Source organism: Augochlora pura, chromosome 3, assembly GCF_028453695.1.
Source record: "Augochlora pura isolate Apur16 chromosome 3, APUR_v2.2.1, whole genome shotgun sequence".
Taxonomy (NCBI): Eukaryota; Metazoa; Arthropoda; class Insecta; order Hymenoptera; family Halictidae; genus Augochlora; species Augochlora pura.
In genome coordinates, this window is record NC_135774.1 from 12,983,458 (window position 1) to 13,009,440 (window position 25,983).

The 25,983-nt window shown below is 38.7% G+C and overlaps 4 protein-coding genes across 5 annotated transcripts in view; 3 read left to right on the forward strand and 1 right to left on the reverse strand.

Moving 5' to 3' along the window:
• The first annotated feature begins 144 nt into the window (after window positions 1-144).
• Window positions 145-7,419, forward strand: LOC144467650 (transmembrane protease serine 9). The gene is given in 10 exon segments (XM_078176539.1): window positions 145-248; window positions 589-883; window positions 1,180-1,498; window positions 1,784-1,940; window positions 2,816-3,074; window positions 3,544-3,847; window positions 4,041-4,050; window positions 5,408-5,723; window positions 6,564-6,879; window positions 7,189-7,419. Coding segments are annotated over 10 exon segments (2,250 nt in total). The 5' UTR covers window positions 145-205.
• A 215-nt stretch (window positions 7,420-7,634) lies between these two features.
• On the reverse strand, window positions 7,635-15,084 carry LOC144478886 (carboxypeptidase B). The gene is made up of 7 exons (XM_078197238.1): window positions 14,787-15,084; window positions 13,842-14,036; window positions 10,839-10,946; window positions 9,824-9,957; window positions 9,002-9,177; window positions 8,701-8,929; window positions 7,635-8,194 (listed from the first exon to the last, which is right to left on the reverse strand). Exons 1-7 carry the CDS (start codon window positions 15,082-15,084, stop codon window positions 7,832-7,834), a joined length of 1,503 nt encoding a protein of 500 aa, XP_078053364.1. The 3' UTR covers window positions 7,635-7,831.
• Window positions 15,085-16,155: 1,071 nt separating this feature from the next.
• On the forward strand, window positions 16,156-19,647 carry LOC144478772 (peptidyl-prolyl cis-trans isomerase B). Its single transcript, XM_078197014.1, has 5 exons — window positions 16,156-16,247; window positions 17,289-17,493; window positions 17,558-17,760; window positions 18,397-18,542; window positions 19,188-19,647. Exons 1-5 carry the CDS (start codon window positions 16,194-16,196, stop codon window positions 19,282-19,284), a joined length of 705 nt encoding a protein of 234 aa, XP_078053140.1. The 5' UTR covers window positions 16,156-16,193; the 3' UTR covers window positions 19,285-19,647.
• A 1,148-nt stretch (window positions 19,648-20,795) lies between these two features.
• Piezo (piezo type mechanosensitive ion channel component) overlaps window positions 20,796-25,983 on the forward strand; it is a 40,781-nt gene continuing 35,593 nt past the window's right edge. Inside the window, exon 1 of one of the 2 annotated variants that reach the window (XM_078177443.1) lies at window positions 20,796-21,162. The gene's annotated coding sequence lies outside the window, so the exon portion shown is untranslated. The remainder of the gene's footprint in view (window positions 21,163-25,983) is intronic. The other variant, XM_078177444.1, reaches the window with a different exon arrangement.

The window sequence follows — 25,983 nt, forward strand, 5'->3', positions numbered from 1 at the left end:
AAATCGCGATATTGCCGAGATAATCGCGTGCCACTTGTAAACTGTAATTCACGAAATATAAACATTTCTTCGCTCAAAAATAGATTCGAGTGGCCTCATTACTGATTACAATTTAGCATTATCAATAGATATCGACCTGCAATTTCATATATAAATCGTAGTGTACGGCTGGGATGACAAGTTGTACAGAGTTCATCGTACGACAATGTTGACCAAGTGTCTGCTGGCTTCCATCCTCGTCCTCCAGGGTAAGAGCTCGATAATTACCTATTAACATTAACATTGTACAATTAACATCTTGCAATTTTCTCATCAATAAAATAACCTTTCTCCAATCTTCAAATATCTGGAGGTAGATTTAGTTTACGGACTTTGAATTAGTTTATCACCAATAATTTATTATAACGTCTTCTTCAACTATTACTTACCCTAAATATTTTTTAGATAATTATATCTTACTCTTTATTTTTCTCTAACTCAAATATTTTCTCTTTTAATATCAATTTAATATTTATATTTTCAATATTAAATTTTCCAAGTCAGTAATATTTCAAGCTAGCCAAAATTAATTCTATTTGTTGTTTACAGCCTGCTGGGCTCTCCCAGCTGACCTGGAACCCCGTATCACCGACGGTGTGAACGCTGCCCCCGGTGAGTTCCCATACCAGGTCTCCATCGAATGGGGAGTCCCGCCCCTGAAGCCCTACGCCCATGCCTGCGGTGGCTCCATCCTGAACGAGAAGTACATCTTGACTGCTGGACACTGCGTCCTCAAGGTCGGCAAACTCCGCGTTGTCGCTGGCAGATACTTCTTGAACAAGGCTGAAGACAGCAACCAGGTCATCAACGTCGCTAAGGCTACCGTTCACAGCGGATACAAAGGGTAAATTGCTATACATTCTTCTTCATGCAAATATCGTATACCCTTTAACGAGATAGCTGAAAATTTAATAATACAGTTCCTGAACACAATAGTTATAATAGTTCTATGTAACTAGTAAAAGTTATAATAGTTATATTTAACTAGTAATTGTTATAATACTTACATATAATATATATAACTATAATATACAATAATAGTTATAACTAGTAATTTAGTAGCAAACGAACATAGCATTCGAGTAAAAATTAAGACTACCCCGATCTTCGCTTCTAACACGTTTCCTTATGATCTTACAGTGGCGTCGCCCAACACGACATTGCCCTCTTGAAACTGGAGAGTCCCTTGAAATTGAACAAGCTGGTTGCACCAATCAAGTTGCCCGCCCAAGGTCAGAAGCAAACCGGACAAGCTGTTCTTTCCGGATGGGGTTCCGTCTCCAAGAAGGTGGTCCCTAAACTCCCCAGTGTACTCCAGAAGGCTGACGTACCCATCCTTGGAAACGACGACTGTTACAAACAACTGACCTCTCAGACACCCGTCGTTGGCCAAAAACCTGAACTCTTCGAGACCCAGGTCTGCAGTGGACTCGCTGGCAAGGAAGTCTCCGCCTGCTCCGTAAGTTCAATCTTTATTTAGTCAATTGGTCCAGTCACTTTTGATGCAGCTTTGATTAAATTAGTTGGCACAGTTTTAATTGACATAGTTGGTTACTTGTGGACTGATCCAGCTGGTGCATATTTATTTTTATTTATTTCTTTTATTTATTAAAAAGCTGTTAAGTGAAGCATCCTAGCACAGAAATAATTATTAAATTACGTTAAAGTCTAGAGCTAATTATCAAGCAGCTAACTATATTAATTACTGCGAGGATGGTTTTTAATTTATTTATTTTACTTCAAGGGTGACTCTGGTGGCCCACTCGCCCAAGGACACGGTGCCCAAGCTGTCCAAGTCGGTATCGTCTCCTGGGGTATGATGCCATGCGGATCCAGCCACATGCCGTCCGTCTACACGCGCGTCGCCTCCTACGTCAGCTGGATCAACGAGCACATGGTCTAAGCACTACTACAACGCGGCCCACATAACTAACTCCCATCAATGCACACTGTAATCGCACAGTTCGATTGCGCACACCTGTAATCGTACTCTAAAATTACCCAAATTGTCACATATCAATTGCAATAAAATGATTCACCGATTTTAATCAAAAGAACAACGAGTTTGATCATTCGATTCTCTCGCCTTGCAACAGGAAGCGAAATTCGATAATTCAACATATTTTCGTGCGATCTCTCAATCTGCAGAAACGATTGATAAAATACAGCGAGCAACTTCCGTCTTTTGAAACGCTTCGCGGTAATGTTTCAACAGAGATACCGTCTCTGGATATTTATCGGGAATTAATGAAATGATAAAACATCGTCCAAAGAACTGTGTGGAAAAACAAAAAGAATTCAGGCAATAATTAATTATTTATTTTTGATCCCTATGGATTTTTGTCATTATTTTTCAATGTTTTAATGCATGGAAGAAATAAGAAAGAGAATTCTTCTCTCTTGCGAGAGAAAAATTATTCTGAACTGCAGAATTGATTAGCTATGGAATTTATTACAATAATTATTTCGATTATATTAATTTAAATCAGGTATTAATTCTTTTATCGTTCCTATTAAACTTCTTCAAATCCAATGTAACTAGTTATAGAATTTATTATTTATCGAAGTTATATATATGATATATAATCATATAATAATTGCTTTAATCCGACAAGAGATCAATTATTTAATTAATTCTTCCAGAAATGATTGCAATTAATTTTACAAAGAGAAATAATCTCTCCAATCACGAAGTATATTTGCACAATTTTAATTGATCCCTTTGTATCAACGAGATATCATAGGGGTCTTGATTTATTCGATAACAACTTCATAGTTCAAAGCAAGGAAGTTTCACGAGATCAATTCCCATGGCATGTATCCCTGCATTTGGGTAATGAACCGTCCCTTTATGTATGCGGTGGATCTATTATAAACTCCAAATGGATTGTTACGAGTGCCCATTGTGTTGACTCGAGTGTTAAGCAGAAGAATACGTACACGATCAGGGCAGGCAAACACAATTTGAAGTTATCGGAACCTTCTGAGCAGATCGTGAACGTTTCGAAGATCTTCATTCATGAAAGCCGCACTGGGTAAGCAACAAGATTATGATAATAGAGCCTTCCTTTCATCAATCTTCATTTCGAGAAAATGTGAATGATGTTTAACTTGACGATTCGATTTTAATATTAAGCTGAAATTTTACACTACAATTTGAAATCAAAGTTACAGTAAATCTAAATTGAATTTAGAATTAAATTTAGAATAAATCTAAATTAAATTTAAATTAAATTTAAAATTAAATCTAAATTCAATTTAAATTAAATTCAAAATTAAAGTGACATTAAATCTATATTAAATTTAAATTAGATTTAAAATTAAATTTATATTAAATCTAAATCAAATTCCAATTGAATCTAAATTAAATTTTAATTGAATTTCAATTGAATTTCAATTTCGTCTAAATTAAATTTATCTTTTATTTTAAATTTGATTTTAAATTTCACCTAGTGATTTCATTTTAATTCTCAATGGATTTAAGTACTTCTGACTCTGTTTCAGAGAATTAGGGCTCAACGATATCGCTCTGCTAAAGCTGGAGAAGCCTCTAACCTTCAATGACATGGTCAAAGCCATCAAGCTACCGGTTGCAGGAAGCACACCATCCGGAAACGCTCTCTTATCTGGTTGGGGATCAACATCAGCGAACAGCTCCTTCATATCTGACGAATTCCACTTCGCAAGCTTGCCATTGATCGACTACGACACCTGCAAGAAAGCCATCCAGAAACTACCTAAACCACCTTCTCTGTACCCGGTCAACATATGCACCGGACCATTAACCGGTGGATTCTCCGCTTGCAAGGTGAGATTGACCAGATCTTGACCACTTCGCAAGCATTCTAGTTTAATTATATTCTACCGCGTTTCTTTTCTCTCTTTGCAATCATCGCAATCCACTACTGATAACCAGAATTCCTCCTGGTATTTACATTTCTACTCGCGATCGTATGGTGACATACTTTGCGCGAATATTTCAATTATGGTTATCATTACAGGGCGTCGGTGGTAACCCATTGGTTCTCAACATGGGAGATAAATATGAGTTGATTGGAATCGTTTCGTGGACTGTCGTACCGTGCGGCTTGATTGATTCACCGACAGTGTACACTGGAATATCTGCTTATGTTAACTGGATCAACGAGAAAATTGATGAGAACTGAGCTTGACTTGCAGGATTTATATCGATATTTTCTATTAATCGATATTTCCTACTCATCGATATTTTCTGTCAATCGATATTTTCTATTAATCGATATTTCATATTAATCGATATTTTCTAGTAATCGATATTTCCTATTAATCAATATTAACTTTGATATACCCATGATGAAAATATTACTAACAGAGCAGTTTTGAAAATTAACAAAGAAATGGGAGAAAGACTTATTTAAAATGTATTACTGAAGTATTAAAAATGTATTACTGAAAATCATGGAATATTATTAACTTTCAAATGTAACCCTAACTTAATCTAACACTGTTACCATACTTATACTTTTATTTCAATAAAATTGTCCTCTAACCTCAATTAAATGTTTAGAGTATTTTTCGGTATCAAAAACATTTTACCAAATACCATGGAAGATTACTTATTCCATGGTCTAAATCTAAATTTAAGCTATTGCTTTAACAGTGTTGTGACCATTAACATTGTTATTAGGTCTACCGGAAAATTCTATTTGTTCTTAAAAAGAAAGATGTGAGCACCTAATATTTATTGTATTATTATAATAATTTAATATAATCGTGTAACATTGTGCAATGTTGAAAACAAGTCTTCGACATTTCTCAACACCCATTTGCAACCCTCGAAGACCAAATGTCTCAATTAGCAACAGCTAATTAGAGTCAAACGACTCCTTTCAGTGTCTTGATAGACTTGAATAGACGGTCGATCTCTTACAGCAAAATAGCAACATTCTAAGCGATCCTCGAATGTTTCGGATTTACTGCATCATACTTGATCCGAAAGAGCTAAGGAACTCAGAAGAGATTCCGCTTCCACGACGAATCGTTAGAGAAGTGAAAACCCGGACCACCATTGACGCAATCCATTTCCAGCCGTCAATGGACCATTGGAACGAGAACCAGTTCCACGCTGTAGGAAGGAAAGATCATACCAGTTCCTCATCAGGATGTTCTTCCGCGATCTGGCCACCTTGACACTGACCACTCTCGCCGCGGCCATTCGATCCTGATTCCTCGAACGGCTCGAAGGCTCCGCGCGATGCGCCTCCAATCATCGATCATCACGACGACCGCCCTTGCTTTGATCTGTTCCGCGATGGATGGTAAAACCGACACGATCAGGTTCGTCTATTTTTCTTTGTCTGGCTAATTTAATCCCGCTTTCCGCTGGTAGAGATGATGTTGAAAACAGCGATGCTGGCGCAGCGACCGACCAGGATCGTCGGCGGCAAGGACGCCGAGAAGGGGCTGCACCCTTGGCAGATGTCGGTGCACTGGGGCGACAGAGAGAAGAAGATCAGGCCGAGACATGTCTGCGGAGGCAGTCTGCTGACAGCGGGATGGGTGCTGACGGCGGGACACTGTGTCACCCTTGCGCCTTCCAAAGGGGAGTACCTGATCCTTGGTGGAAAATATAAGCTCGGTGTTCCGGAGGACACTGAGCAGAGCAGGCTCGTTAAGAATGCTTACGTTCACCCACGATACGACGGGTGAGTTAAAAATTGCATGGATTTGTGGATTAAGCTTTACAATTTTTAAAACAGTTAACTTTTTCCTTCGTTTAATTTTAATAGTTTATTAAAGAGATTATTTTGAATTGATAGATTTAATAAGGAAGCATAAAATGGTCGATGAAGGTACCAAATTATTATCCAGTACTTTATTTCAATAGTGTACGATTATTTTTAATTGACCGATTTATAAATAAAGCCTTGGATAGTTTTGATGAAAATTGCTGATTTGTTAAATATTTGATATTAATAGTGCTAGATTATTTATAGATGATAGAGTGAGAGGCGTTGATGAAGACGTTAATTCTGTCACTATTCGATTTAATTTTAATAAAGTTATTAGTTTTAGATAGATTGAAAAATTATACTTCGTATAGCTCGCAAAGAAATGAGCTTCTCAACTGTTTTATTTAATTATAAAACTATACACTTCTCATTTACATTAACACATATTCGTCCGGTAATTTTTTGCACCACCATTTTGACGCTATCTGTAGAAATGATACGGTCTAAATAAAAACAACGTAACCTGTTAAAAATTATATATGTTTCAATGATGATTATAAATATGTCATCTTTGGTTAAAATTAGAATTTAATTTATTTAGAACTTAAGAACAAAAATCAATTATTTTCTCTAATACTCAAACGACGAATTTTAATCCTTCGGCTACTGATAATTATTTACGAAATAATAATTTTTCTTTTATCTTTTGATTATTGATGATTATTTGCGAAATGACGAATTCTCGTCACACGAACGAATACGCGTTAAAACAAGAAGTTTGACCCAAGTTCCGCTTAAAAATATCTGCTCCAGGACCGTAGCGCCGTACGACATAGCTCTGATGAGCCTAGAAGAGCCTTTCGACTTGAACCCATTCGTTTCGACCGTGGCTTTGCCATATCCGGATGCGATACCATCCGGAGACGTCATGCTTAGCGGATGGGGTAGCATCGGGAGGACGCGACGACCTGAGCACCCGGAGAAGCTCCAGGCAGCCGTGTTGCCTATCGTTGATTATACTTTGTGCAAGCACACGTTGGACAAGAGTCTGAGGAAAAAGGACAAGAATCCTCTGCATCCGACAAATATTTGCACTGGACCTTTGGACGGGAGCTTGTCCGCTTGCAAGGTAGTCTTTATTCTGAAAATATTTATTCAACGTCCATATTTGGTATTCGAAGACATAGTATGTCATTTAGCCTCCATTCGAACGCATAGTATGCCATATTGTTCTCTAAACATTTTCTTTTTATTATCGCTCGACTTTGAAAACAAAATATTATAACCAATAAAAAGACAATATTTCAATACTTACAACTAAAAATCCAGAAGACTTGCAGCTAATAAAACAATCCAATAAGGAAGAAAGACCCCGAAACTTGAATTACACGACCGAAGAAATGGATTAATATTTGAATAAATTATTTATGTTTTCCAGGGTGATTCCGGTGGTCCGCTGGTGAAAAGGAACGCCTTCGGCCAAGCAGAAGTGGTCGGCATAGTTTCCTGGGGCCTCTTCCCCTGCGGCGGTAAGAACGCGCCCTCGGTATACACGAGAGTGTCGGCGTTCGTGACGTGGATCACCGTGATCATGTTAAATTATTCTTAATCCCTACCCGATACATCACTCCTCCTAATCAAACTCCATCGATTAAGAAGAAATTCCTGACAGCTGTACAATAAATACATGTACCACACTTTTATATATATAAATAGAACTAAGGTGACCGAATTTCCTCGTGGCGATTGCATCATTAAAAATACGTGGAATTAAAAGACAATGTATCTGAGAAAGTGTTCTTACCGCCCCCCCCCCCCCTCTCCTCCTTTATTCTTCTTTCCGTGTTACGGCTACTAATCTAGAAGCTGAACCACACAGCCGAGCGATCTTCCATACGTTTTTATTAAATAAATAATTCTCACATAAACGTTGCCTCTGTGATCATCGTCCACAGCGCGCAGGTACACAGGATACAGATACGCTAAACGAACATATTTATACAAGCGTCACGACCGTCGAGATCGACTCTTCCACAGTGTCCAATCAAGCGGCTCGGTAATTACAGTTGAATTAATTGCAATTACAAGCTCTTGCACGCTTCCGAGACGACCAGCACGGCGGCCAAAGCCTCCTTCGCTGTTGGGATGATGTAGCGGGATGGTAAAACGAAGCCGTGCTTCCCGGTGTCCCTCAACTCGATCGTGTAGGTGTACTTCATCTTCAGGATCGCCTTGGCCCAGTCGTCCGAGCCACCGGAAGCTGCGTAGAGGGTCGTCGCGCTGTTTCCGACCGTGTAGGCGCTGTTTTCACCGCCTGCCTTTCTCATCGCCGTTGCTATGTCTCTGCCGACGTTCTCGAGGTCGGCGTAGTCGGGCGGGACACGTCTGTCGTAGCCCCATGGGTATAGAATGAACTGGCCGTAGCTGTGGAAGGTCAGGTACGCCTGTGTGGTGAACAGAAAAATTAGATCTTGTTGTTAGTAGTTAATAATAATTGTCAGAATCTCTAAAACGGTTGTAAATTAACGCTAGATCTACTTAAAAAATTAAACAATATTGCTTTATAAGAATGGCGACGTTAATCAATCCACGAAAAAATGCTATAGTTTAAACAGTATTTAAATAAACATTCTGAAACGATTTTTATCAGTATAGTAGATTCAGTGTTAACCATAGAATTACCCGGCGAGGTTGCTGGCGACCCCATAATATTTTTAAATTGCCAATAAACGTGTAAAGAAACGCTAAACCATAGAGGCTTTTCTTAACCTCTTAACTCATACCCTACTCCATAGTTCATATTTTAAAAATAATAAATAATCTATTAATTATCCAGATTTTATCCCATATCGCTCGCAACCCCATAACATCACTTATGCCAAAAAATACAAAGGAGTAGTTCTATGGTCAAAATCTAAACATCAATTCCAGACATAAAATCGTCAAGGACCTTGAAGTTAGCAGCGCTGGCTTCGAAGAAGTTCTTGATGGCGTTGGTCTCCGGCTCGGAGAATGGTCCAGAACCGGCATAGATCTCCCTACAAGGGTCCTTGCTAGTCCCTTTGCCACCCCATCGGTAGCCAAAGTTTCGATTAAGGTCCACGCCGGTGCAGGAACTGCCGATCGCTCGTCTCCTGTTCTTCCGCCATAGACGGTCTCTCGTGAAAGTGTACTCGTAGCTGATGATAAAACAGTCAGCGTGATTTTTGGATGATTAAAAGGATCGTTACTGAGGTATTGTATTTGTTTACCCGTCAGGATTGGCTACAGGAAGGATGTAATAGTCAGCCTCGAGGCTGTCGCTGTTCTCTACCAAATAGTCAATGATGTAGGTCACAGCAGCCGGCGAAATCCATTCTCTCGCGTGAATACCGCCGTCGATCCACAATGCGGGGGCGTTCGGCTTCCCGTTACTGATTCTGAGAACCTGCGGTTACCATTCACCATTTTTTAATAGCGGAATCATTTTATGCTTCTTTTTGTTTTGTTTTGTTGTGTAGAAATGACGAAAATGTCGCGAGAGTTCTTAAGAAATTGAAAACAAGATCGAGAGATCTATGATGGGTAATATGAATTTTATGCTTCCTTTTGTTTTCTTTTGCTGTATAGAAACATCGAAAATGGCGCGAGAGTAATTAACAAATCGAGAACAAGGTATAGAAATCTATGATGGCTAATCTATTTCTGTAATTGTAATTCTGTAATTGTAGCGATCGAGTTTATAGCTTCTGTAACGCAACAATAATTCAGAGCCTTGAAGAACGCATAAAACGTAAAGAAATCTTGACGATCGGATCTAGAGAAATCGTCGCAAATTTTCCACACCTTTTTTTCTTGCTTTATTGTCGAACATCGCTAATGTCATTTAGATAGCGTCATTTAGACTGCGCTCGAAGCTATGAATAATGCGTAAAAGATAAAGGAAATTGTTGGTCGAGTTACTCAGCGACGATAAAAATATCTAAAATGACGCGGCGATCATTCATCAATTAAGAGAGACAATGAAATCGTTGTAGTCTTGTTTGATCGATCGTTCTGACGAAACGGTGTTCTATTTCGATAAATTAGTGTACCTTTAGAGATCTTCCTTCGACAGAGTTCCCGATACTAACGACGGAGCAGACCGCGGGGAAGGTCTCGGCCAGGTAATGAAGGTAACTGTGTATGTCGTCGAGCCTGTGGTAACTGGTCCATTCCATTCGATGACCTGATGGGTATACCTTCAAGATTATTCAGAGATTGCACGTTCGACGCCCTTGAATCGTATGTGAGAGCATTCCGCTCCGTGGATTCAGAGACGAACGATTAGAGAACTTTCAAATATAAGACGTCGATGACGAGAAGTCATAACCATGATACGGTGACACTTTTTAAGACAGAATAACCTTTAAAAAATATATTGAAGTCTTGAATAATTTTTAGATGTTAGACTTCAAATTGCAATTAATTGGAATGATAAAATAATTGAAGAGTTATGCTTTTTATCTGGTTCTATGAAATTAAATAATTTTTAATGGTTCTATAAAAATTAAACAATCTTTAATGGTTCTATAAAAATTAAATAATTTTTATGTATAAGTGAATTAAATGTAAGTTGAAAATAATATTAGAAGCGGTTGACGTTGTTATTAGGTATAAATAATTAATAATATTGAACATCCCAATTTTTACTTTTCATCAAAAGTTTTAAGAAATGTAGAGATTTTAATACACATCACAATGCCTATTATTTTAGGTTTGCATAAAAAGTTAAGAAAACATCATGCCACCAATTTTTCAAAACCTTTTACAGTGGCCACGTAAATTAATTACTCTAACATCTGAAAATTAATTCACATAAAAAATAATTCTTACAATAGTTATTCCATAAAAAAAGGTGTCGAAATTAACTGACAAATCAACCAAAAATATCATTGAAATCAAGATAACAATTCCATGCAAAATTGATCACTAGCACCTCGGCATTAAACATTATCAGCATTTAAATTCTATTAAGTCTATGAATCGCGATCGAAGCTCGTTCATCGAAGGAAAGCATAGTAAATGGTTCTGAATCGACGAAGCGGATTATGCGCGCAGAAAGCTCACCCCTAAAGCGCCAGGGACCACCCCCACCGTATACACTAGGATAACGAAGAGGACGTGGACGTGGGTATCTACCTCGCACCCTGACTCTCTGCCACCAAGCGTAACGAGCTAGAAAATTACTCATAAGCTCAGTGATTGATTGGTGGTAGACGATGTTGCCTGTTAGTCTATAGAAAATCGATAGTTTCTTACTTAGAGAAATTTTAATTAACCGAAGAATAAGAGAATTAGAAAAGACGAGGCTTCGAAATCGAAATAATTGTTCCGCGAATTTTCGTGCATTCAAGTGCAAAATCATAAAATATGATTATAAAATACCACAAATGAAATTTTCTTTTATCTTATATGTAGCTATTGATATGTTAGCTTAGTGAAATTAATACTTGACAAACGCTAAATAAATAAATCGCTCGATGACCGCATAGAGAAATTACTATTATAATTTCTTAAATACGATACGAATATTAAATAAATTCAGAAATTTGGAATATTAAATAAATAATTAATGCTATATAAATTTGCTCTGAAATTTCCATTCAACGGAATAAAATGCTATAATATTATGACACTTTGGCATAGAGAAATTAATATTATAAATTCTTAAATACGATAGAACTATTAAATTAATAATTAATGCTATGTAAATCTACGCTGAAATTTCCATTCAACTGAATAAACTGCCATAATTTTATAAAACTGTTTAGCTATTTAACACAATCGTGAAAACTTTAATCTGAACAAATTCACCATTATAATAATAAAAACTGCTAACTTAGATTCTCTCTAAATGTTTATCCTACGCGAATTGAATTAAAACAGCACGAGGTTCCACGATCTAAATTAATAAATTTGTTAAAGATCTACTATCTCAAAAGCTAACAGTAACACGCGAAACCCGTAGGATCCCGGCAACCAGTTTTCCCCGTATCGTCGATCAGTATTAATCGGCGACGCGCCCGGCGCGTGTTATCCTCATTCGCGATTCCGTTCGAATTGTCAGTGATATGCAGGTTTCTCCATAGTCGTTTTCCAACTGGGCCCGGTGCCAATCGGGGCTCCCCGAAGATTTGCCTGGGAACGATCTAACGGGATACGAATCCAGCGCGTGGATCGCGTAAACTCGCTCTCGCAGAGCAGCAAACAGATCGATCGCACGTGCGATGCAGAGCTGCGTAACTGTTCATGTTAATCACACGGTACCGGAAGCGCGTAAGCAGGTTACACCTTCACGAGGTTGCTAACCTTCTGTCGCCTTAACCCCTTGCCGTACTTTGACTAGCTCGACTCGCGATAGATATTACTAGTAACAAATAATTAAATAATTAAATAATTATAAACTTTGCAGTTCATTTTAACTGGAAATCCAAAATATTTCTTCAGACTTACAGTGCTTCGATTTTATACAACCTGGAGCATTTTATACATTATAAAATTGAATTTAATGACTTATGTAACAGATAATAGCTCCTAACAATTTTTTAAATATTAGTAAATCTGATAAAGATTATTTTAAAACGTGGCATGATCACTTTTAGAGGCGCCATTCGACCGCGAAGGATTAAAGTTGGAATAAAATTCTAATCCCTTGTTATTAATATTTAAGCATTCGAATAAACTCAGGCACAGAATAAACATTAATGTTCTGTCTCTTTTAAGAAATTGTGCCAATTGAAAAGTTCCTAATCACGCTGACCGTGAAGGAAATGGTACGTCAAGGGGTTAATAACACCGCCGAATATCATTCGATCCGTCGACAACGGATGAATCTTCTCTCGTATCTGTTAAGAATCTAGGTTACAGTGAAAAGTGGCCGATCGAGGATTTATGAGAGCGGATCATGATTCACGCCGGCGATCCGACCGATCTCCTGGATGGATCGTTAAGGTATCCTCGACGCGTTAGAATGTCGTTAGAGGCGGTTTCACACGATTAATTTTCCCGGGACGTCTGACGGAGCTGTTAAGCGGCGCTTATCAAAATCACTTTCGAATCGGTGCCCCGGACTCTGCGGTCGTTTGTTCCGTCGGCTTTCTTCGGTACGTGACTCGACTGGCCACTGCCTGCTTTGATGCCATTCGTGTCAGTGGAACGGGTAAAATGACAAGTGAAACATTTTTTTTTCTCTCGCCGGCGAACAGCGAACGGGTTTCGTTCCGCGGAAGCGCAGAGGCGTAGAACGATTTTCGGGGAACTGGAAATCGTTTCTCTAATTATAGCTGGACTGTGGATCTCTTGCGATTTTTATTTTTATTGTTGTAAGAGTTGGATTGAGTAAGACGTTTTTGGATGAGCTAGAAATCGTTTCTGCGATTAGAAATTGACTGTGGCGCTTCGTGGAAAGTTTCAGGCTTGTATGTGTTTTTTAATTGAAATTAACCCTTTGAGAATGTAAGACCCTTCGCACCATTTTTACTTGGGTCTTTTTTAACAATATTCTTAATAATTTTTACATTTCAGTAATCTGTTATATTAACACTTCTCTCTCAGCTATGGTGATTAACACTTTCCTATTTTTAATAACATTTCTAATAACCCTATCTATTTTCATTTCTATATTTTGATAAACGAAGAGTCGAATTTTGTTTCGATTTAAAATAAATGTATATAATATTCATATTTATCAGACTACTATCGTAGAAAATTATTCAATTATATCACACTAATAATGCAAAATGTTAATAAATAGATCCCTTCGTAAATTAAAAGCTCATCGAAATAAAATAAAAATGCTACTAAATCTTCTCAATTTTAAAAATCTTCTTATGTCACTTTAATCCGCAATCCAATTAAATTTTAAAGCAAAGAACATAGCCATCCGATCGTTCACGAATTGTCCAATGGCATACCATAGATCCTATGGTTATCCTAAGCCCTCGTTCCCGTCAATTCGAACGAGTATGAACAGAGACATTCAGACAGGGCGAAATAGAATATCAAGCGAAGGCAGAATAGTAAGCGAAAAAATCGACGATTGTACTGAAAGAAGAATTGCAGTGTACGCACCAAAACGACCCTCCATCTCCTGCATTTCCTCTTCAGATGGCATTGGATTTTCCTCGTCGATCTCTTTTTGGAGATCCTCGATCACGACGTTGTAGTCCAGGTCCTTCTGTTTCAAGTAACGAGCGACTCTGGGAATTTCTTCCGGGCGGACCATCACGTCGAGCGCCGTCTCGTTACCCAGCCATACGGAAAACACTGTTCGCAAAAGGCAGGAAAATACTGTTTTTAGTTTTCTCTTCAATTGATCTTACTGTAGTGAAATTAGGACTACCGTGGTTTGTTAATGGCGGAAAATTTGTGGCGAATTTAAATTGGAATTGTGCTGTTCTATTTTATACTATTTTATGATTTCCTATCTTACATTATTTTTCACAGTAGTTAGTGAGGATATTCTCTTATCTTTTAGATTAAGGAATATTATTTACGAAAGACAGACGAGTGGTATATTCAATTCTTTGATTTCAAGAAATTAAATTAAAAGTCTTATATTGTCGGTATTAAATTTAAATGAGAATAGAGATTACATTTATATTACGAGTCACTAGAATTTCACTGTCTATTTTTAACTATTACTATTCAAGTTTACACTGTACAATTTTAATTGAGTCATCGAAATGGCTCTTCATGCCTCAGAAATCTCTCAGGAATCTCTGCTCTCTCAAAAATCACTCAGAAATTTTTCAGGAATCTCTCAGAAATCTCTCAGAATTTTATCAGAAATGTCTCAAAAATCTCTCAGAAATCTCTCAGAAATCTCTCAGAAATCTTTCAGAAATCTCTCAGAAATCTCTCAGAAATCTTTCAGAAATCTCTCAGAATTTTCTCAGGAATCTTTCAGAAATCTCTCAGACATTTCAGAAATCTCAGAAATCTCAAAAATCACTCCAAAATCAACTAGAGTCATCCCACCACCGACCAGACACCTAAACTTTTAATACTACTAACGTCCAGCCTCCTGGAAGTCCGTGGCGACGCTGGATACGCTCTGACCTTCGGCAGCGTTCACCCTCCACAGCTGCGCGCCGTCGTAAGTCACCTTCGCGTCCCTCACCCTCACCGCCCTCTGGATGGTCTTCGAGTTCCCGGCAATAGGTTCGTCGACGATCTCGATCCAATCCGGGATCACGAAATCCCGTCTCTGTCGTTGCAACACCGAGGCTTCCCCGAGCGACGCGACGATAAAGAGGAAAACGAGCGTGGCCAGGCGGCCACGTGCGCCGCGCGGTGTGCTGCTTTTCGCCATCCTCGAACGACTATCCACGGGTCTTCGACGGCCCTGCTTTTATGATATTCGACACGGTCGCCGATCGGGAGTAACGGGACTTAACGAGCCCGACTCGCATACTCGGAGCGCGGGTCGCTTCGATAGCCAGGCTTTGGGGATCTTTGACCCCGACTATCACATGCCCCGAGCATCTGCGCAACTCGTCGGACCCTGACAGGTCGGCAGAATTTCTGGAATTGTCTTTGGTGACCTGATAGGAACCATCTGATCCTTGAAGATGAGGATCGCTGATTCGATGGGTTTCAGAATTTTGAAATTTTGATGCTGATGATTCGACGAGTTGTTTTTATGTGGTGGAGATAGCCTTTTTCAGGTACTGGAATATTGTTAGAAGTTTTTTAATTGTTCTTGAAAATTGCTTTGTGTTTTATAGGTGAAGATGAGGGACGGTGTTAGGTTGATTGGTCAAGCTATTGGAATTTTTTTTTCTCGATGATTCAATGAATTGTTAAAACAGCTTTAGAATTTCATTTACTGTCCTCTGTATTAAGTTTGATTTAGATTTCCGAAGCCTAGGATCAGTGTCAGTATTTTTACTTAATGATTGAAAAAATCATTCCAGTCTTTGTCGAGTCCTAACAAGTTATCAGAATTTTGCTGTTGTCTTTGGCAGCCTTTTAAATCTCAATTTCTAAAGAACAAAGCTAGTAACCACTGGACTATTCAAGCTTCAACAATTTTTCTCAATTATCTATTAAATTATCTTTTTCCTTAATGAAAATATTATTCTTCCTACATCCCAACAAATCCTGAAAAATTCTTTAACTACCTCAAACAGTCTATTAATTTCATTTCCGCCCCTTTTGCAATAAAATTCGAGGACCATGCTTCGCAGCGCCTATAGTACATGATCAACCCTTTGTCGAAGCTTTCTGGATTCTGCACGAAGAATTCCGATTAGGCTAATCCCCGCGTGAGTTTCGAGGACTGTCAAATGAGGTAACACAGTCGAAGTGCTTCAAGGCAGCAGCATTCCGCGCAAGCGTGGCCCCGCGGCTTGATGTCCCTCGTTCGAAGTTGACTAATGGCGTTGGGAACACCGGGGAATCCGGGCCGCTCGTAAAGTCATGAAGACCCTGCTGATGATCGCCAGCCTGGTCGTGGCCGTCGCGACTTTAGAGGTACCGTTCCGTGCGTAATGCCGGGATTATATTTTCGTTTTTCTGCGTGCCGTTAGGTTGACATCGTGCGAGTATCCTCGCGACGATCGTTAAACAGATCGAGGATAAAGCGAACGAGAAATCGCGGAATCGTTTAAACAGATCGCGAAAACAGATTGCACTGGGTTAACTGGATGGTCAATTTAAAGTGTTGTGATTTAAAGAAGAATAATTCGAATTGTGAAATAATTCGAGTTGTGAAATAATTCGATTATGTGATTTTATATTCGAAAACTGTTGTGTACGAAGATTCTAAGTTTTGCGTTATAGTGTTCAAGATATTTTATTTTATAGTGATCAGGATGTTTTATTTCATAGCGATCAAGATGTTTATTTCATAGTGTTAAAGATATAAGATTTTCGATGATGATGAAACACTTCTGCAAACGATGCAATGCAGCAAGAAATCTGGCTTACGAACGAGACAGAATTGAAGCCCGGTGTAGATCAGACTCGTTTCACTTTTCTAGAGCCATCGATGTAAGGTTTCCCTCGTCGATAGCTATAGTCTAAGCCCAACGTGCACTTTGGCCACCGCGTGTCGAAGATTGCATCAGAAGATCCAAAAGAAAAATAGCATCGAGGGCCAAAATCTATGTGAATCAAAGTTTCTAGGTTAACAAGACCTAAATTGGTCTTTCGTATATAATATTTTTAATATACTTAATATATTCTATAATATACTGAACACCTTCTATTTCTTAATAACAATTTTCCAAAATACTGCTCCTTCTCCATATATTTAATTTAATCGCTAAAAATTGAACAACTCAGTAACAATTTAAATATTCTGGATTAAAAAAACTCTATTACTCTGATCTATAAATTAAAAAATAACAGTATCAGATCCAACAGTTACCATTTTAAACCTACAACCTTGACATAATCTTAACAAGACTTAATATCAACATTTCGAGACCTGACGTGTCGTAATCTCAGACTTTCTTTTAATTAGTTAAAGCGCAGCAAAAGCTAATAGGAATTTAACGACGCTGATTTCAGAACGGTGACTTAATAGTCACCGAGCAAGTTTACCTAGACATCATGATAGACGATCATCCAGCCGGAAGGATCGTGATCGGCCTGTTCGGTGACATCGTCCCGAAAACCGTGCAGAACTTCGTCACCTTGGCGACGACTGGAGTTGCAGGGAAAACGTACAAAGGCAGCCCGTTCCATCGGGTGATCAAGAAGTTTATGATCCAAGGTAAATACTTAGAGGCCGTAGGATCAGCCAGCGCTCGATCTAATAAAATGGCTCGATGCCACAGGTGGGGATATCGAGAACGGCGATGGAACAGGATCAATCAGCATCTACGGGAAGTACTTCGACGACGAGAACTTCCAGGTGAGCCACAGCGGACCCATGTTCGTCAGCATGGCGAACGCTGGAAAGAATTCCAACGGCTGTCAATTCTTCATCACCACCATACCCACGCAGTGGTTGGACGGGCAGCATACTGTCTTTGGAAAGGTAGGAAATTGTTATCCCCGTGTTTTTAAATTAATAACATGGCAGCGAAATTTTCTATTTAATTGAAGAATTTAGGAATCAATAGAAATGCAATAGAATGCAATCGGTATGATGCAATTAAATAATTGTATTATTATTCGAATATTCGTGTTACTATAATTGAGCTAAGGATAAACAAAGTTAAATAAAGCAAATAATAATAAGTAAAACAAATTTCACATTTTTGGAAGGTGGAATTCAAAAAATCATAAAGCTACGAATTTTCATAGAAAATAAAAAGTAAATCGATTATAAGAAAAACAGAGGCTCAATAAAAATGTATTTCTTCTCCTAATGATAGTAAGTAGAGGCTAACATAACATTATATCCATAGATAGCTCCAGTCTTTTATTGTTTCGTATTTCACTTACTACTTTTTACCATAACTGCCTCGAAATCGCGGTCTAATAATCACAAAATATAAATCACCAAGTTTTAATGAACACAGTATATAATTATGGTATTGTTCTTGACTTTCTGTATTTCCACTTTCCAAAAATCTAAAGAGAAACTGACATTGTTTGCTAGTAGATTCTACGTATTTATGATTTAAAAAGGAATAGGTACGCCAGATTGTTAATTAAATTGTATTCGCAGGTTGTAAGTGGCGAGGACGTAGTTTTCAAAATCGAGCAGGTGAAGACCGACGTCGACGATTTTCCAGTGAAACCTGTTACTATATTCGAATGTGGCACTCTACCGACGACGTCGAGGTTTACGGTGGCTAATGATAACAGCTACAAGTAAATTAAACATTTCGTACAGTGCTGTAGAAAATTGGGAGATGCTGATGCTTGAAAAGCGGCATTTCAGTCTTTACCCTAATTGTAAAAGCCTAGCTATGGTTCGTATAGGTATGTAAATGATGCTGTAGATTTTATAATTATATATAGTGGTGACGGTACTAGTTCTTGAATATACAGCTACAGAGTAATTTGCAGTAAGTAGAATTTAAGTATAATGAAGAGACACTTGTTATAGTTGGATTGCGGACTTTATGCATTTAGAATAAAAATTGGTGGACCAGAAATATTTAAGCAATTATAAAGTTTTTTAATTTCAGTATAAATTCACTAAAATTATTAATTTCTATTTTGCACAAAGGCCAAAAGTCTAGTTTTAGTAATTGAACTGTGATAATTGTCCTGCAGAGGAAAATTAGTATAATTTGTGGAAGCATAATTTTACGAAGTGTATAATTGTGTATAATTATAGGCTTAATTATATAATTATGTACTTATCTATTTAATTGTACACTTAACTATATACTTATAAACTTAACAATATAATTATACACTTAACTATACAATTAAATACTTAACTGTATAATTAAGTAAATAACTAAACCAAAAAGTACAACTCTCACAAGTTTCAATACGAATTTACAGCATATGGTCGTGGGTCAAAGCGACGTGCATCCCTTTAACCTTCAGTTTCACGGTCCTCGGCTTCTTCCACTGGATGATGAAGAAATTAGACGTGTAATCGCAGCAATCGTTCGATCGTGCCATGAAATATCACCGAGGGAATTGCCCCGACGTGCTTAAACGGTTGCAGCCGCAGGCGATTCGCCGCCTCGATATTACAGAGTCTCGGCATCGATTGATGTCGACGGACCACCGGCGACATCTAACATCGAATTACGCAATTAATTGTTGAATTAATGTAAGAGCCTATATTCTGTTAACCAAACAATCGATTATTTATTACGATAACAACGAATTCTTCTGGAGAACTAAAATCGTCAGTACAAATTATATAATTGTTCGATTCGTTACTGTTGTAATAACTGTAATTCTATAGCGTTTGCTTTATGGATAAAGTAAATAAATTGTGGATCATACTTCGATCCTATTTAGGGAAGTTTTCTTTAATACGCCTTCTCACCGTGACCCCAATTTTTATATAACCGAACGCTGTTAGGGAAAATAGAGAAATTATAGCAAAGCAAATTGTTCACTCATTTTTCTATCCCGACAGTAATTTTTGTATAACTGTATTTGAGCGGCGAAAATTAAGTTAAAAAGTTAGTTAAATAGATTGATATTCGTTTAAGAGCTATTATAAAATATATTGTTTACTAATTGTTTTATTATGATTTTAATTTTTATATAACTACATTTGGAAATCATAAAGTTGAAGTAGAAGTTAAGATAAAAAATTTAAGATCCGTTTAAAAATTATTTTAAAAATGACTGTGCTATTTCCGGCGCCTGCAATTTGATTACAAAATCAGAAAAAACCTACTCTAATTAATTTACAATATTCATCAACCACATGCTACCAAAATTTCAGATATATCTAAAAATGATTTCAACAAAGACTGCGCCATTTCCAGTGCTTGTATTATTATTAAACATCAAAAGAACCTACTCTAATCAGTTTACAATATCCTCCGACAACATAATACCAAAAGCTCTCGACAAATCAAATGAACAATAAATTCATCACGCGACGCAGTCGACAATGTCTACCCGGACACGACAATGTACTGAAATACCCAGTGCCGCAACCATTCGCGAACAATGTGCCCTAATCAGACCGCTCCTAACAAAATTACAGCGTCGCAAGAAAAGCTTGTCCGACATCCTCTACAATTCCCACTCTTGCCATAACATCCCCAACCTCGTCGATCACCTTTCCAGTCACCCTCTAAACAACCCTTACCGAAAAAAAATGAAAGACCTCAACATAGACATCACTGAAAATAAATCTCGCATAACCAGATCCCAAAACCAAATCACAGCCGCTATATAAAATAACAAAACCACCCAGCGATCCGAGAAAAGCTTCGAACATTACCAGAAGCGTGCTCGATCATGCGAAGCAATCAACGACCCCCGAAATAACCAAAAGCATCCAGCGACGGCGGAGAAAGCGAAGCAAATTGACAAGAGGGGTACAGGCGCGTTGCAGAAGAATATTTCCTAGCTACGGTCCTGGCAATGACGCAAAAGAAGAACGCAGGCGCGGACGTCTGACGGCAGCGACGGGCGTAGAAGGCAACTCTCGCTATAGCAGCAGCCAGTCAGTCAGTGTCGGGCCGGCGTCGCTCGCCGATCGTTGACTGAAGTGAGCGCCGGTGATCGCTCGATTATCCGTGCCAAGATCCCGCGAACTCTGGACCGCCTCGTGGCACGTCCTGTCACTCGCCTAACCCACCAAATCGGTACAGCTCGCGGCGTCGACAACAGAGAAGATCGGTGGTGGTGATCAGCGCGAGGACGTGTCGATCGTTTCGCGCGCGTCCATCGCCGGGTGGCGCATGTTGCTCTCCTCGAGGTTCGATCCGCCGATAGACAGCTGGCACAGGCCCGATTCACTGGGATGCTTTGAAACGCAGCCACTGTCGCTCCGTTCAAGGTGAGCCCCTTTTTACTGACCGGTTTCCAGCAGACGAGCACCGCGTCAGCTGACCGGCCCGGTCCCTGCCGAACCGCGAAACGCACACGCAAGTGCAACGCTCCGTCTACGACGCGCACTCCCCTTTGTCGCCGCTTCTTCGCTTTGCCTGTTATTGCTGCGCGAGACGCATGATTGCCCGCGTGCTGGCGACGTTCGAAGTTCGCTGACTTCTTCGCGATTTTTGGAACAGTTTCCGTTCTTCTCGGTGATTGAGTTTAATCGTCGGGGTTGGGGGGGGGGGGGGGGGGGTTGTTACTGCGGTTTTTGGAAATTGTGTGGAAGAAGCTAAAGGGTTACAAAAAGCTTTGTGTTGAGGATATGTGATATAACATATTGTATTTATTACGTAAAATTCAGTTGCAGAATCGGTAGGGATTGGTAGAGGTGCCAAAACCGAAATCGATTTTAGTCAGAACCAATATGTTTCGTAATTGTTGTAATGTCGGGATGGGAGGATTTATATCGAGGAAGTAATTAGGATAGAGAAGCTGTCGGCATTGTTGTATAATAGGAACAGTCATGGTATAGTTCTATTTAGTGCGTTGAAGACATTGAGGATTGTGTTAAATTCTGTAGTAGCAGAATTTTATTTGTTACTATAATGAAAGAATCAATCGTTAAAAACAGTCTCCGTATTCAGAACAAATTATTAACACACTTTAATTTATATATACTATAGAATAATTGCTAGAATATTATACTGACTAGATTAGAAAAATATTATATTTATTCAAGACACAAAAATGACTTAGTACGCGCTCATTCGCCACTATATTTCACTACAATGAAATCGAACATCCGCTTTCACCTTATAGAAACACTATAAGCGGCAAAGAAAAATCACTTGAAATATAATAACACAGCCAGGTGGCACAGAGCCGTACGGTTAGGCTAAAACGCCGCACAAAAAGCGAACAAAAGCGAAAGTCGTACTTCTTTGTCAAGACCTCCGTCGAACATAAAATAAACGAGGAACTCGATGAAAATATGCAAATCCGTTTTCCTCATTCAATTGTCGCCTTTTATGCGAATCTAGCCATTGTCCTTTATAAACGAGAAAGGGAATTCCACGAAAGTTGCTTTCCATATTACCGCACGACGGTCAACAATAAAAGTAAAGCATGCGTTACAGTACTTTCCAGCGGATCGAAAATAAAGCAGTATCAAGTTCCACGAAACTTTCTATTCCGCTCGTCCTTTTGAAAACTTCGCCGCGGACCGCACGCTGCCCGCTGCCGGACAATAGGCGAGATTTATCTCGTCTCAAGCAGAGCTTCTCCCTTTGCGAGAGAACAATTACAAACAAGCTGGCAGCTTGGCCCTCGAATTCCCACTGTTCGAACACTGTTTCCATTCGCGAGACAATGTCGGTGGAAAAGAGTATTAAAGTATTCAAACAGAAACGTGATACTGGAGATTTTATACTGAGAAAATTATGAAAGGTTATTTGTGAATAAATATTTTGTTGGATGATAGATACACTGGGCAGTGTGTTAGAATTTTTCTGCTTGAAAATCTTAAAATAGGTTTGAGTAATAGCCTTGGTTCTAGAGACTGATTTTCTAAAGGCAAATATAAGCTTCTGTCAAGTTATAATTTTATCCAGTAAATAAAATGCTAATTTTTATGTAAAATAATAATTATAAATTTATAAGATATGGAAGATATGTAGTAGATATTTATTTCGATTTTTAATCACTTTGAAGAAGTAACAGTACCCAAAAAATTCTTTAAACGTTTCTACCATTTTTTACACGATCTCATCTTTGTTACAAATATATAAAATCCACAGACTAATTACTAAATTACCAACTCTCTTTTTATACAATTTATATTACCAAATCATGCACCAGCACCGACTTCTTAGATAATTATATCAATTTCTTCCACAACTCAGCTCCAACAAATAATAACCACACTATACAATACCTCCAACATAATACTGTCATACTCAAATATTTATAATCATTTTGCAAAAAGAAAAATCCCAAAGTAAGCACAAAGTACGTGCTTTAAAATAATCTATTCAAGAAGCGAGGTCGATGAAATTCTTTGGAAAAAATTCGCAGTGACCGGGTTCGTTTCGGCCTGTTAAATCGTCGATGACTCTCGAACGAAATTAGGATCTCGAAGGTAGAGAGTGGGAGGTCCTGGGGAGAGGTGGGAGGTCCTGAGGAGAAGTTCGTGCGGCCTACTGCGAAATATTCGCAGGCAGCGCGAGTCCTCGTGACCCGAAACGCCAGAAACGGAGCCGGGTTTCAGCGGCGTGGAACGCGAACCGCTCGTAAAGCCGGCTCCTGACATTTTCGTGGGTTTACGATTCCGTCGGAGGGAAAGAGAGAAAGAAGGGAACGAAGAGAGAGAGTGAAAGAAAGGAGAGAATGACAGAGAGGGCCGAGAAGCTGGCGCACACGGAACTCCCGGCGCATCGATCTGTTTACTGCCGGCCGAGATACGCCGGAACGGGATCGATTTCGAATTGACAGGGCAGACCAGTACGCCGCCAATGGCTCGACGCACGTGTCGAGCTTCTTTGTTCAACTCCGAGGGCACGAGTCCTCGCGATAACGGAGTATCGTGAGGTATTCACGCGATCTTGGACAACGCGATTACGTGCGCGCCATTCATGCGCCGATTAGTCGGCGAATTGTTGATGTCGCTGGGCCCCGGAATACTAACCTACGAACCGACTGATAAACAGAAGCGTTTGCGGTTTTTCTGTACTACCAGAAAATCGTAAATATTATAAACCAAGGTCGGAAGCACGATGATGATAATAGTGACACGAGGAAAATATTATTCATGCCATTTGCGGGGATTCCGCGATATCAATTTTGAATGTTCCTTTAAATCGTGAGTCAGTTTTGTCGAGGTTATGTCAACTGTATTTAACGATAATAATGTTCTTATGTTCTTCTAATGTAGTTATGGTTTTATAGTGATTTTGTGGTGGATATGTACAATTAATTACGATGATGGATCTATAGTGATGATTTGTTCAAAATAATTGAAAGAATTTATTCGAGAGGATTTTTCATTTATGAACTTGTTAATGCTACCAAAATGACAAAATTTTTTTGTCAAAATTGTTGTTTTATCTACATAATTGTATTTATCTAAATAAATAGTTATATCTATAGAAAAGTGATATCTCGAGCTGAATCGTCGTTTTTACCTGTACCTAAGGCTATATCATCATATGCAGTGAAATGTGCGTATAAAAATTCAGATTCCTTTGTTGCGCTGTGCTGAGCAGTATATTGCATTGTGTTTTCTGATACAAACTAGTCGTTTTTACCTAAATTCATAGCTACATCCACAGAAATAGCGATATCTCAAGTTGAATCGTTATTTTCGTCTATATCTAAGGCCAAATTGTTATATTTAGTGAAATTTACATATAAAAATTGAAATTCCTTGTTTGCATTATGCTAGCCAGTAAACTATAACACATAATTTTCTCCAACTATACTATATCTCATCCAAAATAAATTCAAACATGGATTTAAAACAGCGTCGAGCACAAAGGGTTAAAATGGCGATCTCTCGCAAAACAATAGAATTAGAACGTTATTCACGTGTCATCGAAGCCATTTAAGTATTCCGTTAATCGCTCCTGATCAGACCACGAAGAAATCCAACGCGCGTCCACCCTAAAAAACGTAACGAGCCCCGTGCACTCCCTTAATCAAGCGCCGTTTTGTCGCGTGCGGCACGCACCCACGCAACGACCCTCACGCAATGTGTACACAATTCTTTGTAAACGGGTTGTCCGAGAAACCTAACGGGGAGGGAATCAAAGCAACGGCTCTCTTCCACCGGGATGGATGTAATTATTCGTGGAAAAGACTGTCCACCCCTTTCTCCTCTCACCCTAACGTGACACAATATCTCTTTTTTACACCAGGCTGTTTGGTGAAGAAACGCGCGCCGGCTATCCCCGGGACATGCCACTCTGTGTATTTTACACTAATTAACTGCTGCTTAGAGAGATAACAGCGATCCTGGTTGCCGTAGCTGTTTGTACTTTGTGGCTGGTCTCCCTCGCGTATTAATTAATTTACGGGTAATCTCAATTTTCTTTGACCGGCGTGTCTCAAATACTTTCCTATCTGCTGTATGGAATCGTAATGGTATATTACGGACACGGAAAATAAAGTTATGATAATTGTTGCGTGTAAACATTTGTCACACAGTGAAGGTCAGTAATAAAAATAATAAAAATAATAGTAATGAATTTAAAGCCTTAATAAAGGAAGAGAAATGTACAATAAATGAGTCAAAGAGGTGTCGAATAATGTAGCAGAATTATTATTAAATATACTAGAAATAGTATTAAATATACTAAAAAAGTATTAATATTATTTTTATGTAAATGTTAGGGAAAATATAGAATATAGTATATTAGTATACAATCTATAGAAACAATATAAAAATTTGAATCGACTTATCAAAGTCTATAAGTCAATTCCATAAACAATTCTATTAACAATCGCGATCGCTGAGTCTATCACAGTTCTCAATCGTCAAAATTTGGAACAGCATAATTTTCAATTTCCTGCGTTAATTTCCTCTAACGATCTCGCTGCGGTAATTTCGCGCGGCACAGTGAAAAATTTTCCAGCGTACAGCGCACGATACAGTTACAGTCAACGAACGTTAAGTAACCAATACGTGGGTGCAGAGGACGGTCTACAATGGTCGTTCATCGTGCATTACGAAATGAATCACGCCGTCGATGGTGTCGAACGTTCATTCACTAACAATTCAGCGCGTCGC

Excerpts from the sequence above, each read along its gene's own strand:
- LOC144478886 (XM_078197238.1), bottom strand. The coding sequence starts at position 15,084 with ATGGCGAAAAGCAGCACACCGCGCGGCGCACGTGGCCGCCTGGCCACG. Across the intron at positions 9,958-10,838 it reads TGGTCCCTGGCGCTTTAGGG|GTCATCGAATGGAATGGACC; the intron begins GTGAGCTTTCTG and ends TATACCCATCAG. Across the intron at positions 8,930-9,001 it reads CCTGTAGCCAATCCTGACGG|CTACGAGTACACTTTCACGA; the intron begins GTAAACAAATAC and ends TTTTATCATCAG.
- LOC144478772 (XM_078197014.1), top strand. The coding sequence starts at position 16,194 with ATGAAGACCCTGCTGATGATCGCCAGCCTGGTCGTGGCCGTCGCGACT. Across the intron at positions 16,248-17,288 it reads TGGCCGTCGCGACTTTAGAG|AACGGTGACTTAATAGTCAC; the intron begins GTACCGTTCCGT and ends CGCTGATTTCAG. Across the intron at positions 18,543-19,187 it reads GCTAATGATAACAGCTACAA|CATATGGTCGTGGGTCAAAG; the intron begins GTAAATTAAACA and ends ACGAATTTACAG.